Source organism: Bombus terrestris, chromosome 12 (genome assembly GCF_910591885.1).
Source record: "Bombus terrestris chromosome 12, iyBomTerr1.2, whole genome shotgun sequence".
NCBI lineage: Eukaryota > Metazoa > Arthropoda > Insecta > Hymenoptera > Apidae > Bombus > Bombus terrestris.
In genome coordinates, this window is record NC_063280.1 from 3,148,493 (window position 1) to 3,164,904 (window position 16,412).

General features: G+C 27.2%; 5 protein-coding genes across 12 annotated transcripts; 2 read left to right on the forward strand and 3 right to left on the reverse strand.

Annotated features, from left to right (window-relative positions):
• Positions 1-355: 355 nt before the first annotated feature.
• LOC100649268 (putative cystathionine gamma-lyase 2) lies at positions 356-3,549 on the forward strand. 5 transcript variants are annotated; one of them, XM_048411123.1, is made up of 9 exons: positions 366-508; positions 692-869; positions 966-1,104; positions 1,380-1,667; positions 1,772-1,906; positions 1,973-2,108; positions 2,190-2,342; positions 2,553-2,718; positions 2,793-3,549. In XM_048411123.1, the coding sequence occupies exons 3-9, from the start codon at positions 970-972 to the stop codon at positions 2,935-2,937; spliced, it is 1,158 nt and encodes a 385-aa protein (XP_048267080.1). In that variant the 5' UTR covers positions 366-508; positions 692-869; positions 966-969; the 3' UTR covers positions 2,938-3,549. The 5 variants fall into 5 exon arrangements, with proteins under 5 accessions (XP_003399507.1, XP_048267080.1, XP_012169950.1 ...); XM_003399459.4 differs by lacking the exon at positions 692-869 and having other exon boundaries at positions 356-508; XM_012314560.3 differs by lacking the exon at positions 692-869 and having other exon boundaries at positions 377-508; positions 970-1,104.
• A 1,202-nt stretch (positions 3,550-4,751) lies between these two features.
• Positions 4,752-7,198, reverse strand: LOC100649634 (solute carrier family 35 member E2A). The gene is made up of 5 exons (XM_048411124.1): positions 6,609-7,198; positions 6,242-6,493; positions 5,918-6,104; positions 5,595-5,798; positions 4,752-5,510 (listed from the first exon to the last, which is right to left on the reverse strand). Exons 1-5 carry the CDS (start codon positions 6,868-6,870, stop codon positions 5,318-5,320), a joined length of 1,098 nt encoding a protein of 365 aa, XP_048267081.1. The 5' UTR covers positions 6,871-7,198; the 3' UTR covers positions 4,752-5,317.
• A 178-nt stretch (positions 7,199-7,376) lies between these two features.
• LOC100649389 (prenylcysteine oxidase) lies at positions 7,377-9,930 on the reverse strand. Of its 4 annotated transcripts, none has more exons than XM_020865898.2 (8): positions 9,794-9,930; positions 9,408-9,461; positions 9,027-9,233; positions 8,809-8,950; positions 8,412-8,715; positions 8,213-8,336; positions 7,802-8,151; positions 7,377-7,724 (listed from the first exon to the last, which is right to left on the reverse strand). In XM_020865898.2, exons 3-8 carry the CDS (start codon positions 9,049-9,051, stop codon positions 7,470-7,472), a joined length of 1,200 nt encoding a protein of 399 aa, XP_020721557.2. In that variant the 5' UTR covers positions 9,052-9,233; positions 9,408-9,461; positions 9,794-9,930; the 3' UTR covers positions 7,377-7,469. The 4 variants fall into 4 exon arrangements, with proteins under 4 accessions (XP_020721557.2, XP_012169952.3, XP_048267083.1 ...); XM_012314562.3 differs by having other exon boundaries at positions 9,790-9,823; XM_048411126.1 differs by lacking the exon at positions 9,408-9,461 and having other exon boundaries at positions 9,794-9,913.
• Positions 9,931-9,994: 64 nt separating this feature from the next.
• On the forward strand, positions 9,995-11,437 carry LOC100649511 (ribosome biogenesis protein BRX1 homolog). Its single transcript, XM_003399461.4, has 4 exons — positions 9,995-10,131; positions 10,249-10,525; positions 10,636-10,991; positions 11,083-11,437. Exons 1-4 carry the CDS (start codon positions 10,018-10,020, stop codon positions 11,362-11,364), a joined length of 1,029 nt encoding a protein of 342 aa, XP_003399509.2. The 5' UTR covers positions 9,995-10,017; the 3' UTR covers positions 11,365-11,437.
• LOC100649147 (choline transporter-like 1) lies at positions 11,429-16,400 on the reverse strand. Its single transcript, XM_003399458.4, has 12 exons — positions 16,146-16,400; positions 15,861-16,006; positions 15,385-15,776; positions 15,221-15,310; positions 14,991-15,130; positions 14,726-14,912; positions 14,518-14,649; positions 14,299-14,443; positions 14,074-14,214; positions 13,837-13,996; positions 13,522-13,743; positions 11,429-13,445 (listed from the first exon to the last, which is right to left on the reverse strand). The coding sequence occupies exons 1-12, from the start codon at positions 16,257-16,259 to the stop codon at positions 13,293-13,295; spliced, it is 2,022 nt and encodes a 673-aa protein (XP_003399506.1). The 5' UTR covers positions 16,260-16,400; the 3' UTR covers positions 11,429-13,292.
• Positions 16,401-16,412: the final 12 nt, after the last annotated feature.

A 16,412-nucleotide genomic window follows, 5' to 3' on the forward strand; every position in this document is an offset into this window, starting at 1 on the left:
TAAATTCTAGATTAACAGTAGTACTGAAAAAAATTACTAAAGATAAAAAACAGCGTAAACTACATATAGGAAATTAAGACAAATACTGTAATGTTTGTCAATGTTGATTTAATTGTTGAGATAAAATGTTGAAATAATTAAGAATAAATTATTTTCAATTATTATATATTTTGTTTTTTTTTATCTATCAAAAATTCACTAGAAATATTAACATATTAGAAATATTAACATATAACATATAACAAAGATCTTAAGAAAAAAACTAAATGTTATTATTCTTTATTTAATATAGATTCAAGTAAAATTCCTTTTTTATGATATTTGAATTGCGATAGCGATATCTCGATAATACAATCTAATTCGATACATATCGTGAGCTTATGACGTATATAAAATTTGTAGGATTTGAAGCAATTACGAGGAGTTTCGTGTTTCATCAACCTTTTATCAGTGGCACTTAGTAGTAATTTTCTGATTGACGATACGTGACGTTTCTAGATAACTAATCGTAAGTAGACACTGTCGTATGCGGGGTTATCATTTTATATCGAATATAGTAAAAGTACGTGTGCAAAAATTCTTCGAACATTAATATAAATTCTAATTTATATAAGTTTTCAACCTATCATTTTTGTGTTACTATTAAAAATCTTTAAAAATAACTGAAGTAAGTAATACATTTTTGTCTTAGATATAATGGATGAATTTCTTTTTGCTCGATAATGACAATATATATATATAAAAATTCAAATCTTAATCTTTCGATGAAACTATTAAAAAAAGAAAAAATGGCATTTATTATAACATGAACATGATGTAATTGAAATCAAATTAAGACAATCATTAACAAATCATATATATGATTAATGGTAATGTGCCAAATCTTATTGTCAATAATATCCTGTTATCTAAAATCCATTTCATTCAATAAAAATTACTGTTAATTATATAATAAATGCATTTAGCAAGATGTCAACAGAAACGGGTTTTGCCACAAAAGCTATTCATGCTGGACAAGATCCATTACAATGGAATCATTGGGAAGTAGTACCTCCTATTATAATGTCCACTACTTTTCGTCAGGATGGACCTGGGAAAACTAAGGTAAATGCATTTTATTTTAAAACTAAGTTAGTTTCAGTGATATTTTATAAATTATCAATGTATCTTATGGTATTATAACATAATGAAAATGTGAGTACTTATATAAACTATACATAAATTAAACAATTTTTAATTTGTAAAATTAATACCAATTGTATTATCAAATAACTATTAATCATAGCTGATAAAAATCTTAAACAGTTAAATTTTATATACTTACTATTTCGGTCATTATTTTATCATTTATTAATGTTATATGTTATATTAAATTCTAGGGTTATGAGTATGGAAGAAGTAACAATCCCACAAGAAATGTTTTACAAACTTGTTTAGCTGCTCTAGAAAATGGAAAATATGCATTAACTTTCGCATCAGGTTTAGGTGCTACAACAGTAGTAACTTCATTATTAAATGCAGGAGATCATATTATATCTACAGATGATATTTATGGTGGAACTAATCGTTTTTTCCAAAAATGTTTATGCAGACAAAATAATACAGTTACATTTGTAGATATGTTAGATATTAATAATGTTATAACCAATATAAAACCTAATACAAAGGTGTGGAGAAATTTTGAAGTTTTATTTTTTATAATATTAATTATAATAATAAACAAATTTTGATATTGTTTAAGACATATGAATTATACATTTATATTTTTTAGATGGTTTGGTTAGAAACACCAACTAATCCTCTACTAAAGTTAGTTGATATTCAGGCTGTTGTTCAAGCAGTCAAACAAAAAAATGCTGAAATTATTGTAGTAGTAGATAATACTTTCCTAACATGTTATTTCCAGGTGGGTAGTACATCTTATTTACCATTGTAACATGATTACGTAATTTATGTTATATATTTTTTATAGAAACCATTAAATTTTGGAGCAGATATTGTAATATATTCTCTAACGAAGTATATGAATGGACATTCAGATGTTATTATGGGTGCAACAATTACAAATAGAGATGATCTAGCACAAAGACTTGCATTTCTTCAAAATGGTACTTTTGAATTACATTCCTAATATTTCTTTAATTTTAGTTTTAATTAATTCCCTATATAATTTCCAATTTTTATGTTAGCTATGGGTGTTGTTCCATCTCCTGTAGATTGTTCTTTGGTTAATCGGAGTTTAAAAACTCTGGAAATTAGAATGCAGCAACATATGAAAAATGGGTTAGCAGTTGCACAATTTTTAGAATCGCATCCTTGTGTAGAAAAAGTAATCCATCCATGTATGTATTAGTACTACTATATTAACTACTACTATATTAACTACTACTACTATATTAAATAGTATGTATTATGACGTATTAAATTTATGACTTTTATATGTTTTAACATTTAATACAATTTTAGAAAAATGTAACACAATATTCGCTACGATTAGATAGTATGTAACTGATACCTTTCATCATCTTGTAAAATGTAAAATTTGATTGTAGACCTTCCCTCACATCCACAGCATGAACTTGCTCTTAAACAAACTTCTGGTCATAGTGGAATGGTTTCATTTTATCTAAAAGGTGATGCCAGCAAATTTTTAAAGGCCTTAAAAGTATTTACATTAGCAGAATCACTTGGTGGTTATGAATCTCTTGCTGAATTACCGTGAGTAAATGGTAGTTTATCATCAATACATATAAGTCTTTCCACCATTTTTATTGTTTTAATTTCTTGCGTAGGTGCGTGATGACTCATGCTTCAGTACCTGAAGAAGCTAGAGCAACATTAGGCATTACTGATAAGTTAATTCGTTTATCTATTGGTCTTGAAACAGAACTAGATCTTTTAGCTGACCTTGATCAAGCTCTTAAAGTTAGTTTGTAAACATGTTGATTGCCGGATGATTTTCTACGTAATACTTTACTAAAAAAAAAAAGTTGTTCAAGCACTTCGTGGTGCATTTAATATTTTAAACTATAACTATTAGAAATAGTAAAAATTTTATGAATAATTTTTTATTTAATTTACATCTAATTAATTCTGATGTTAACATAATGCCAGTCATCATAGCAATCAATGTGTTAATATAGTAGGAGCCAACTTAATTTACTATGATAGAAAATTATGACACTATACATGTTATCTTTTGAATTTAATTAATATTTTGATTTTAATTAATATTTGATTGATTTTAATTAATATTTTGGGAAGGATATATTGCCATTCATATTTTAACATTCCACACTACACTGATGTTCGTATGTTTCATAATGTACATTATTATATGTACACCATTTATTCTAATAGTGCTGTATCCTGTAATATTTTTATATCATCTATTCTTTGCATGAAAAAATTGTATAACGTTGTACAATACCCATTGAATTTAGAGGATTTTAGACAATTGTATATTAATATTTTTAAACTGTGTATAAAAATAATGATACAAAAATAATAGTGATCAAAGAAACTTAAATACAATTATAAATTAAGGAATTTATCGTTTTTTACATTTTTTAATAAGATAAAAAATTATTCTTAAAATTTTGTTAATCTTGTATTAAATCAGTAATATTTTACATACATATATGTTAATCTGTCAAGAAATAAATTATTCCTTTCTTACGATATACTCATTGTATACGACAAAACTTTTATTCGACCAATCGCGGGGAGACGCAATCGCGAAGAAACACGTCAACGGGAGTCGTAAATTCTTGTTACGATTATACGAATCGACACCGCGAGTAGATTGATCCCCTGATTTCCGTTAAGATAATAGGGGTGGTTGAAATGATATAACTCCGTGATTAACAGTGTTATAAATTATGTATTTCCCAACAACTTAGTAGAATCAGACTATTTAGTAACGTCGCTGATTGTGAGTATGAGAACTGCCTTGATCTTGATCAGATTTTGAGATATGACAATCTGATAGATGAAGGCCCTCGTGTTGTAATAGAAGTGGCGATTGATCAGACCAGACTTTGACTCGCCTTGGTTGTGACTGGTAGAACTCCTTGAATGTGAGTGCTAGAACTTCTTGAATGTGAGTGTTAGCACTCCTTGACGGTGAATGTTAGAACTTCTTGAATGTGAGTGTAAGCACTTCTTGAATGTGACTGTTCGTTGGTTATGAGAACCAGTAGAGTTGACCCTCCTGATGGCGTAGAAGCAGTAGTAGAAGTCGTAGCAATCGGAGCCGTGGGAACAGTAAGAACAGTGAAGTTCGTTCTGATGCGATTACGGAGGAAAACTCGGTATGGGTGTGCCCTTTGAACGAAGAACGCGGATTCGTTGCTCACATTTTTAGTTAGGAAAGTGAGGGCAATGATCCGCGTTGCCGATTGATTATAACCAATGTTGGGAATGAAGATAGGAGGAAGAAGCCTACTACCAACGTGGTTCATGGGCGACATTGTTTATGGGAAAAACTAGCTTTTCCGTTAGACAACTATTTGGTTTTTCTCATTAGGTAACTACCTGCTTTCTCCGTAATTTGTAAGAATGTACAATAGACCTAAGGACTGTTTTATGTACCAGCTATAAAACAAAAATACTTGCCGGATTAAAGGTTCCTGCAAGCTAATAAGATTCGGTTTATAGTGGGGCCTTAGGTTTATTGAGAGTTTCTCTAACGGGGCTTGGGCCTTGGTGGTCAAACAATGAAGGACGTCACGTGGACCTTTTCATGCGACGTAACGATGAATATCTGAATTATTACATGTATGTAGTAATTTAAATGGGTCTAGAGGAAGGACAAGTAAGGATGTTTTATTTGTTAACAAGGTGATATAGTTTGTGTACTTAATAACGGTATGCCGCATTCTTTTGAAACAACAGACCGAAATCGACGTTTCTGGAAGTCGCTGCTTGGCGACAACTATGCACTCGTCGATACATTGTATGCCCCTCGTCGGGCAAATAAGGTGATCCGCCTGCGACATTGTAGGACCGCGAGCGACGGCCAGAAACGCGATCCATACTAAAACCTCGCAGCGTAACAAAACGTACACATCCCTCTTTTTTGATACTACATGTATTCAGTTAAAGTTGTTTTATTGTAAAATGCATCTAAAGTATAAAATATACTTTTACTTTATAAAGAGAATTGAAATTATAAATAATTTATCATTGCAGTGAATAAAATACTTTATTATAAAAATTATTACTACATTTGTTTTCATTTTTTATTATGTAATTAACGTAAACGCGTTAATTATTTTTATTAAATATCAAATTTTTATAATTTGAATAATTAATATTATTGTAAATTAACTTTAGAATTGTATCGTAACTTTGCTTTGTTTAGTTTATCATATTCTTGTGCTCGATTATACAATAATACTCCTATTATTACTAGAGATGTTCCCATAGCAGATAAACCAGTTACAGGGTTATTAAATAGTAAAACAGAGAGCCAGATTAAAGATGCTCTCTTTGCTGTATTAACGACACTGCAATGATACAAAATACAGTTAGTAATCAAATTTCAAAATATCTTATAAATATTTTATTTTAAAATAGCATAAAAAACACACCTATGTGTCACAGGACTGATGTAATTCATAAGTACATATGCTGTAATACTTTGAAAATGGAAGAACACTCCATTAAGTAAAAATGCTGTGAATAATTTAAAACTCAAAGAATGTTCAAGTGTTGGTAAATCTACAAATAAGATCAATACTGGTATTTGTACCACTATTGATGCTAAACTAGTATAGAATTGCAGTTCTGCAGGCCTGTAATTTCATATTATTAATGAATGTAAAAAAATTAGTTGAATAGTTTAAGATATAAATGGCAATAAATAAAAGATCTAATATTAATATATATATATATATATATATATAATACTTACGTATATCTAAAATTATCACCACTGATTAACATTTTGGAATAAACATTTTGTAAACATTCTGTTACATTAGTAGCCATAGCTGCAATAAATCCTCTGAGGTCAAAACTAATTTCGTTTATTGAACATAGAGCTAGACCACACATTAAAGGAATTAAAGATAAATTTACATATAACCCTGTATGTTCCCCTGTAAATAATATATTAATTTAATATTTCGAATAACAAATATTTATATAACTTAAAAATATTTGTAAGCAAAAATGTTTATTAAAAGATTGTATATTAATAATAGAAAATAAAATATAACTATATATTGATTCTTACCTAATAAATATCTGCTAATAAGGACGGTAAATAGCGGCGCACTACTTTTAATAGTTTCTGTGAAACTCACTGCTACATAATTAAGTGATACTAGCCCTAGTACTACAGTTGTAAACCTTGTACATCCAACCAATATCATATGCTTATAAAAACCTGCTGGTCTCATTAATCTGGGACGTGTTTTGTACATTCCACATGGAAAATACATTTGAATAAATCCACAAACTGTGGTCATTAACATTTGACAAGCACCTATTCAAATAAATTAACACTTAATATTAAAGGCAAAAATCGTTAACATTTCAAGTCTATAATTTTAAACATGAAATAGAAAAGAAAGTTTATATCAGTTTAGATATTAACTTACCCAAAATTGTAGGATTGCCTTCCATATATGATAATATGTATTTATTCAAGAATAAAGTACATCCACTAATGAGATACCATAATACTAGAAATAACATTGCTCTGGGATAGAATGAACCACCCATAGTTTCACTTGTTACAATCGTTTCTTCGTGTTTCTTAATATTTTCTTCATATGATTTAGTTTCACCATCATGTATTAATTGCTGTTCTGTGTCACGAGGTGTTAACGCGTAATTTATACGAACAGAATGATTTTCCATTACATACAGTTTCTTTTCAAGTGAAATGTTTATAACATTACATACAACTTTGCTTCTGAGATCACATTTTTCACATGTCACATTCGTATGATATTGACATTCATATGTTTCATTCAAGGATTAAAGAGGTTATGTTCTTAGAGACTTTTAAATTTATAACAAAAATCTTAATTTTAATGTATTATGCAACATGAAAAGCTTTTGATATTAACATTGATACACAATTTTTACTTGATTACACTTGAGTAATAATAGTTATTTTATAATCATTGCATTATTATAAAATAGTATATATTTGTAGTTATACTAAATTCGTATGTTTACCATATGATCATTTCTACTTAGCACTTCAGAAACTAATTGCAGTTGAAATAAAAATTTCTACTTATTTTGTTTTAATATAAATTAACATGAATAATATGAAATAAGCATAACATAATTAAAATTATATACTGTGTGAAATTATAAGTTAAAAACTGTTCATGTTTGTAATAAAAAATATTACAGTAATTTAAATGATAGCTTTATTACAAAAATTATACACATTTTACAATTTTTAAAATTAAAACTAATATTATCTGTTTTATACTAATCTTATATTACAATTCAGTGGATAATTTTTTTTTAAGTGAACTTGTTTTTATAGTTTTTTCAAAACAAGACTTTCTAAAAAAATCTCTATGTGCTAATAATGCAACATTTCTTCCACCTATTGCACTCATTTCCATTGCACTAGCTATCCATTCAATAGCATTAACATGATAGAGTGCATTATGCAATTTAAATTTTGCTTCATGAATTTTTGTTGAATATTCAGGATATGCCTTCCAAGCAATCTGTTTTATTTCTTGAATCTTAAATATAACAAATTAATTTTATGTTGCATGTCATATATATCATAGTTTATATAAATATTATAAAGTAGTCTTACATTTGAAAACATTCCATTTATAGTATTTGACTTTAAAGGTTTATTGCTAAATATTTTCCAAACATTACTATTCTTCATTGAACCTTCTACAGAATTTAACCTTCCCAAAGAACTAATTATCGTTCTGTTAGGATCACAGCTTAAAATATTATCTAATTCTGCCTCTAAGCCAAAATAGTGTGGTTTTAAATCTGCTTTCACGAATGTAGCTATAGTTTCATGGTACTTCGCAGGACTGAAAAAATCATTGTTTGGAAACCCTTCAAAAGTTATAGGAAATTCTTGATTATGGATAAGTGGAATTGCCAGTATTACAATATCATATGTTGCTTTCATTATATTTGTACTGTCTGAAATAGAAATCATTCCTTAATCGTTATAAAAATATCATTTATCATTTTTACATCATACCTTGATTATGATAATGCACTTCATATAAATTTTGAGTACCATTGTTTAGTATGTTAACAATTTTAGTCACATGTGAAGGCACAACATTTACTTGTTTATTTCTATATATTAAATGTTCAGGTACCTAAAATATTAGTACAATGATTGACTATGAAATGAAAATATCTTTTCTACAAAATTAACAAAAAAAAAAAACAACCTTTTTATTTCCCCCTTTTACAGACCACAAATTAAAACCTGCTCCAGCTAAAGACACAAAACCAACAAAACTATGAACATTTGTATCCTGCCCATAATTTACTACTAATGTTGTCTTCACAAGTTCATTAATTATTTTTTCTGAATAACCCAGATTCAAAATTTCACTTTTAATAGATTTCTCTAACAACTTTGGAAATTCAGGATTCATAGATAACAAAAGACTACTGATATTCATGAAAACTTCTCCATCATCCTGTAGATGGTATATTTTTTCAAAGTTATTTATTACAGAAGTTACGTATCTGTTTAAAATTAATAAAATCAACTATTACTGTAATATCAAATATATGTGATGGGATGTTTGATATACTTTTTTAAGAATACATATGGGATACCTGTTGAGACTGAATGGCTGAACACCATATCTGTAAATTAATTTAATAAATGATAATATCTTCCAGTTACTCTCTTCAAATATAATTTCATTGCCATTCCAAATACTTGTTCTTTTACCTTTAGATGGTCTGTGTTCTAAACCTAAATCAACAGACGTACATTTTAGATATTTATGAAATTATATCTGTAGAAATGTAAAAATAAGAAAACAAAGTACCGAGTAATTCAACAAAATTTCGCATATATTTATTGTGAGGATGTATGACTGAACCTCCAGCTTCGAATTCATTACCGTCAATTTTTATAGTGGCCAAACGCCCACCGATAATTTTTGCTTCGTATAAATCGATATTAAGATTATTATTAAATAGTTCTGTAAGAAAATGAGAACTTGCTGCGCCACCAATACCACCTCCAATAATTGCTAAAAAAACAAAGTTTTCAATTATTGTTATATATCTTATTAAACGTGAAAATAATATGCTTCATTGCTTGAAATCAGTTGAAATACATTTGCTTTGCCTCAATTTTCTTATGTTTTAAACGTAAAAATATTACATAAAATTATTTTATATCATTAGTATATTCTTTTACTCACCTATATTTGGCTTACACTTTTCATAACAAATTCCTCTTTTAAAAATCAGTATACCTAACAAAATTATACGCCAATTCATGATCTCGATTATTATGTTCATGTCGTACTATTTTCACAGAAATTTAATTGTCTATATATATATGTATATCAATGGTTAACGTTATGTTACATTATTTTTTATTAATGACTAGTATATTTTCTAATTTAATACTTATATAGTCTATAAAATTATAGAGCTTATACTATATACTACATATAAATATGATTTATTATATCCTACAATGTGATTGATATCTAATAAAACGTAATATAAATTACAAAATTAATTAAATTATTTTACATAAATCCAGGCATTGTATTTTAAATACAATAAATTATGTACCTACGTTAAATACATACATATAGTGGTATTTGAGTTTCACTAGTCAACAGCCAATAGTTGCAGCCCCAATAATCAAATTTTGTTTATGTTGAACAGAATATCCATATGTAGTCTGTGTAGTTTTATTGCCTCCATGATAGGGGGAGCACGTGTAATATATTCTTGTACAGTTAACCTTACTCTTGGAAACATTTTTATATTTATTTATGTGAGTCCTTCGAATTAATAATGGCGAAAAAGGAATTAAAACGTAAACGAATCGATAATCTTAATAAAGAAAATATACCACAACCCGAAGTTTTACCAGCAAAAAGAATATCCGATGAGCCGCCACCAAAAAAGGTTTAAAAATATCTTTTTTCTGTTTTATTCAACTTCTAGCAAGTAGAGATATAAATATATATAAAACATATTTCAATTGGTAATAAATTTGTTATACATTTTCATTTTATGTTATAGATAAAATGGATTAATAAGCAAAGAGTGTTAGTATTTGCTACTAGGGGAATCAGCTATAGACATCGTCATCTCATGGATGATTTAAAAACTCTTATGCCTCACCATCGCCCTGAATCTAAAATAGAACGTACTAAAAATTTACAAGTGATTAATGAAATATGTGAAATGAAAAATTGCAATAAATCAATATTATTTGAAGGCAGAAGAAAAAGGGATTTATATTTATGGTTTTCTAACATTTCGGTAGGACCATGTGCAAAATTTCTTGTTGAAAATAGTACGTATTATAATACTTAATTATAGAATGTTAAATTCTATAAACTCATATTATATCATATTATAAATAATCTTAATGTCACAAATGGATTAATGACTTCTATGTTGTAGTTTATACTATGGCAGAATTAAAAATGACTGGAAATTGTTTAAGAGGTTCTAGACCATTGTTATCATTTGATGAGAATTTTAACACAAAACCACATTATGGTTTGTTGAAAGAATTGTTTGTTCAAATCTTTGGTGTTCCTAATCATCATCCTAAGAGTCAACCATTTTTTGACCATATATATACATTCACTATATTAGACAATAGAATATGGTTTAGAAATTTTCAAATTTTAACAGAAGATGGAGGTTTAGCTGAAATAGGTCCAAGATTTGTATTAAATCCAATAAAAATATTTGCTAATAGCTTTAGTGGAGAAGTACTTTGGGATAATCCTTCTTATATATCCCCTGCTAAGGTATAAATCAATCAAATTCTTGTGATAAATTTAATGTGTGACAAAATTAAAAGTACTAAATTTAATAATTATAACATTTTAAATATTACAGTTTCGACAGTCTTTGAAGAAGAATATTGCTGGTAAATACATAAATAAGGTAGAACAGAAAGTGGCACAAGAGAGTAGTAAACCAAAGGAATCATATTCATTAAATCCCATGGATGAAATATTTAAAGGTGATCCATTAGAGAAAGCAATAGAATTACAACAGAAAGAAACAAAAGAAGTACAGGCTAATGATAATGGAAAGAGAAAAAAAATTAAGATGCGATTAGGGAAGAAGATAAAAAAAAATAATTCTAAAAAGAAAAAAAAGGAATTAATACTGTAACATTGCATTCAAAAGTTTCTATTATATTGTAATAATATTACGTTAATAAAATTTTGTTTAACTATTTCATAAACAATATATTTTTATTCTTCATACAGTGTAATATACATACTTTATAAAGACAAGCCCAGAAGAATTAGCAATCTAAAATATATAAAATACACGTATATGAACTTTATACATATCTTGTTTAAATTTTATATAATTTATATACTGCACATACATTTTCATAGAACTACATAGCAACGTGATTTATTTAAAACAGTTTGTATAAAATGCATAATGTTAAATACGATTGAATAAACATGTATAATTACTTTGTATAATTACACATCATTGAAGAAAAAAATTACATTATTGCACTTAATATAATTCATAAACAAAGATATAGACAGAAAACGAATATTTGATTCCATCGATAATAAGATAATATTCTACGTTATAATGTGTATATATATATATATATATATATATATGTATAATATATTATAATGTATTATATAGGCTTGAAATAAAAGTAAATTTATTATCGTAGTATATGTCATTTGATAATACTACATAAAGTTATTCATAGATTCTTATCGCGTTATAAATTGCGCTGGCACATATTTGTACTTGATTTAGTTACATTAAAGCACACTTTATAGGATACCTTATACATTGCATATTAATGCAGATGCTTGTATGTTTTCATGTATAAACTCTAAGCTCAAATTTAAATTGACTTAAGATGTTAATTAAGAATTATTTAAACAATAACAATCATTCAGGTATGAAAATTCAGGTATAGATTTAAAATTTAAAAATAGCGAGATGGTTATTATAGTTACACATTATACTTTTCTTTTTTCACTTAATATTAAAAAAGCACCTAAAATAAAACATACAAAAATATTTTATTATTTGCATATACCACATGATAATAATGTATTTCAGAACTAGAAGATAAGATATTAAAGACCTTAGAACCAACACAAATGTATTACGGAATCACATAAGTATAGAAATTGAGGTTGCAATAACATTGGGGTAGTTCAATTTAGATTTTACAAATCCAAAATAATTCAGTCTCGACGTCACGATTCCGTAGTATACATACTTAGTTCTTTCGATTTTAGTGAATAATAGCACTTGTAGATCTTTCATATCATTTTTCACATCTTCAGTTGTGTCATTCATTATTTTCATTATATAGAAAATTATATATTTATGTTACATTTATAAATACTGATAACAATTCTAAAAGGAAAAGAAAACCGTATTCTCTCCAAGATAGTAAAAACCAATTTTTTTTGTTGATGTTTTTATGAAAATATATGTATCTAAGGACTTTAAAAAATGCATGATTAAAATCTGTATTCTCCATATATAGTAAGTATTATAAAAATAGCAAACAATACTTTTACTAATAAATTTTACAAAATCGTACATAAAATATAAACGGCCGTTGATCTTTTCTTAATTTAATATTTTTATAATCAAAATACATAATTTTCATGGTTTTCGTGTAATAGCTTTTAGAAATACTAATTAATATCATTTTTATGCATTTTTTAAGGATATGCTAAACTGATTAAAAACTGATTAGAAATCCTGAGTTACAAATCAAAGATATTTTGTACATATATGGCAGTAGTTTTAGATGTATAAAAAGATTTGTTAATTGATAAGTTTAAGCTGTTATATAAATATAGCTTATAACTTCAATGTAAGGTACATATTCGTAATCATATGTACATACATATATATATTATATAATTGCTATTACACTATTATTATATAATATTATATAATGTATGTATAATAGTATATATGTATGTATATGATGATCTTAATTTTATGATATAATGTGATGATATAATGTAGCATAAAAGCATCTATAAAAGTGAAGGAATATTGGGAAGGAAGTTTGTGCTCTAGCATAATACTTATGTGTTCATTGGTATTAATTCATGTGATTGTTGTCCATTTGAACTAGTATTAGATCCAATTTGAGCTAATGCTGACTGACGCCACTTTCCATTCTCTCCATTTAAATTCTTGTCCTCACAGATACAAAGAAACAGTGTATCTATTACAGTCTGTAATAAAACATGAAATGATAAATATGTATATGATTCATGTAATCTATTCATATAAACAATCTTTATAATATACCTCATAAAGAGAAATAATACAATGAGCAATAAAAAATGCAAAAACACAGATAACAAAAATTGGTGCTGCATAAAAATGTAATCTGGGATCCTGTTTCATAAATAGCAATCCAACACTCCCTGTTGCAGCAGTGACAAAACATTTACCCAAAAATAGAATAAAATCTCCTATTCCATTAATTACCGCAATTTGTAAAGCATTACTAACAAGAGCTGTAAATGCCTACAAAAGTAGAAAAATGTAAATTATTGCATTATATTTTCTATAGCATTAGTTTTATAAATTTTTAGCAGATGAAAATAAATTATAACATACGATTTTAGCTGCATTGCAAAAGTGTGTTCCTTCAATGGCAACTACAGTATATGCGTTATGATTCATATATCGAATAAATTTTTCTAAGCAATAAAAACAGCATATGCAGCATTTTAAACCACACTGTGCACATGGAGATGTTTCTTTGCTTTTCTCGAATCTATGGAATATTTATATTACAAATTTTTATATTTTATACATCTTATAGACTCATCTATGTTTATTAGTAAAACATACTTAGCATAAAGATATGTCAAGATCAAACGAGGTAACTTAAAAAGTGTTATTAAAAATGAACCACAAGCTACAGAACCTAGGTGATAACTAACTAAATTTCCCATAGCAGAACATACTGGGGATGCACTAGCGTCTTTGCCTCTGAAATAATAAATATATATATCATATAAATATATATATTCTACTTTATTTATATGCACAAGACAATTGTTCTTATAATATTACCTGAAATACCAGTGAGCTACAGCTCCTGATATCACCATATCTTGGCAAGAAATAATGAATTCAGACGTCCATATTAATCCTATGATATACACCCACCACATATATTTTACCCAAGTTGGGTCTACATATTCCACAAGTGTGAAAGCTAAAACACTTTAATGGTAATAACAAATGCTAAATTAAAAAAGGGGCATGTTAGATATGTTAGTACAGACTTACTTTTAAATGAGTCAAGAGAAAAGTCAAATTTCCTTTCTTCTACATATGCACTTTTTTCTCTAATTAGACTAAAATTTAGAGGATCAAATATATGACTTTTATACATCTGCACAGATTTTGTTCCAGGATAATCTATAATTTTTGCATTGTTATATAAATATTACTTCTATTTTGAGATTATGCAACACAGACAAATTAAAATACTTACTGGCTGTAGCAAGGCAAAGAATTACAGTTACCCAAAATGCAAAAAATAATATCAGAGCAGTAAACGTTAATAAGGGTTGAAAAAATAAACCTGGTAATTCTGCTAAACATTTAGCACTTTCTTTGAATAATGCTGTCATAAATCCAATACGTTTTCTTAATATGCTTAAAACTAATAATAAAATGACCTAAAATATATGAAAATTTATAAGAGAAACAAATATTTTAACCAAACAAAAAAGTAATAGTTAATGATAGTTACTTACAGTTATTATTGTTGCAATAATAGAAAAGGCTAGAAACGCTCTTTCATTTCTAACAGATTCTTCTAGAAGCTGATTTGGATTAGTCTTATCCAAAGTTCTTTTAATCTCTATATATGTCCACCATAATAATACACTTCCAGCTATACAATCAAATATATGAATTACATTCTATTGAATAACAGTTTAAATAATCAGATTTTTTAACACTTTTTTGTATTTCAATAATTTACCTATAGTAGTTATGCTGACAAGAATCATCACAATCCATGTTACAATACTTGCTAATAAATGAAATATGGCAATCATAAAGAGAGATAAGACTGAAATGAAACATTTCATTGAATTATTTTTATAGAACATATAGAATTAACAATGAATATAATAAATTTCATACCAAAAGCTAAGAAGGATAAAGACAAAATCTCTCTCCATGTTTTATACAAATCTCCTAAAATTTGTTCAATAATATCCCAAGAATTAATAAGGCCATATAAATTTGCAATTATAGTTTCTCCCACATCTTTAATAGCTTTAGGAATACAACGATTAAGAACTGGTATACTATTATACACTGGTAACCCAGGACAAGAACCAGTTTTATTTTTTCTATTTCCATTACTACAAGCACTTAGATCATTTCCTGGCTTGTCATGACAAAGTTGAGATCCTGTTTCTTCATAAAATTTACATATATCATTCATTGTTGTCATAGTTCGATCTGGACACTTCTTTACACAAATTTTTAAGGATTGTGTAACATTATATATATCCAAAAAGAATAGGAATCTAAAATAATCAATTTCATGAGACTTTATATTCTTTTGCCTATATTTTATTTGTAAAAATGATAATTTTTATATTAATACTAACGGTTTATCACTAGTATCTTGTCCAGATAATTCCATACTCCCAAATTTTGGGTTATTTTTCATACCACAAGTGTTTCCAAAGCTATCATATCCATTAATAAGTCGTAAAGGGTTGCCATAAACAAGAGCAAAAGCTGCTATTAAGATCTGTAATATAATATCACCATTAACAAATAGTACATTTGTATACAAAAATTATACATATTGTTATGTAAAAGATGTTTAATAACATTTTTAATTGCATATACTTTTAAGATAAAATTTAATGATACATTCATTTACATACCATAAGAAACCAAAATACTATAAAGCAACAAAGCCAGAAAATATCTGTGCATCCTCGCACACGTGTCGGCTCAGGCCGTTGTTCGTCATCCTCATCTCCTGAACAGCAAGACATCTTTTATAAAACTTATTGTTACAAATAAATTGTTACAAATTACAAAATAAGGTACTTAAATATTATGTTAAAAACACTTAAGTTGTCTTCGATTTCAGAACTACTCCCTCCATTGGATTACCTTGAAGTTGTCTTCAGTTATGAACACATTAT

Bases quoted from the DNA above. Each gene is read 5' to 3' on its own strand.
- LOC100649268 (XM_003399459.4), top strand. From the start codon at position 970: ATGTCAACAGAAACGGGTTTTGCCACAAAAGCTATTCATGCTGGACAA. The intron at 1,105-1,379 runs GTAAATGCATTT...ATTAAATTCTAG, and splicing joins ATGGACCTGGGAAAACTAAG to GGTTATGAGTATGGAAGAAG. The intron at 1,668-1,771 runs GTGTGGAGAAAT...TATATTTTTTAG, and splicing joins ATATAAAACCTAATACAAAG to ATGGTTTGGTTAGAAACACC.
- LOC100649634 (XM_048411124.1), bottom strand. From the start codon at position 6,870: ATGGAAAATCATTCTGTTCGTATAAATTACGCGTTAACACCTCGTGAC. The intron at 6,494-6,608 runs GTAAGTTAATAT...TTATTTGAATAG, and splicing joins AGGCAATCCTACAATTTTGG to GTGCTTGTCAAATGTTAATG. The intron at 5,511-5,594 runs GTGTGTTTTTTA...GTATCATTGCAG, and splicing joins ATCAGTCCTGTGACACATAG to TGTCGTTAATACAGCAAAGA.
- LOC100649389 (XM_020865897.2), bottom strand. From the start codon at position 9,507: ATGAACATAATAATCGAGATCATGAATTGGCGTATAATTTTGTTAGGT. The intron at 8,951-9,026 runs GTACTTTGTTTT...CTGTTGATTTAG, and splicing joins AAATTTTGTTGAATTACTCG to GTTTAGAACACAGACCATCT. The intron at 8,152-8,212 runs GTATGATGTAAA...TTTCTATTTCAG, and splicing joins AGTGCATTATCATAATCAAG to ACAGTACAAATATAATGAAA.
- LOC100649511 (XM_003399461.4), top strand. From the start codon at position 10,018: ATGGCGAAAAAGGAATTAAAACGTAAACGAATCGATAATCTTAATAAA. The intron at 10,132-10,248 runs GTTTAAAAATAT...TTTATGTTATAG, and splicing joins ATGAGCCGCCACCAAAAAAG to ATAAAATGGATTAATAAGCA. The intron at 10,526-10,635 runs GTACGTATTATA...TCTATGTTGTAG, and splicing joins AAAATTTCTTGTTGAAAATA to TTTATACTATGGCAGAATTA.
- LOC100649147 (XM_003399458.4), bottom strand. From the start codon at position 16,259: ATGTCTTGCTGTTCAGGAGATGAGGATGACGAACAACGGCCTGAGCCG. The intron at 14,913-14,990 runs GTAAGTAACTAT...CATATATTTTAG, and splicing joins TTATTGCAACAATAATAACT to GTCATTTTATTATTAGTTTT. The intron at 13,997-14,073 runs GTATGTTTTACT...AATATTCCATAG, and splicing joins TTGACATATCTTTATGCTAA to ATTCGAGAAAAGCAAAGAAA.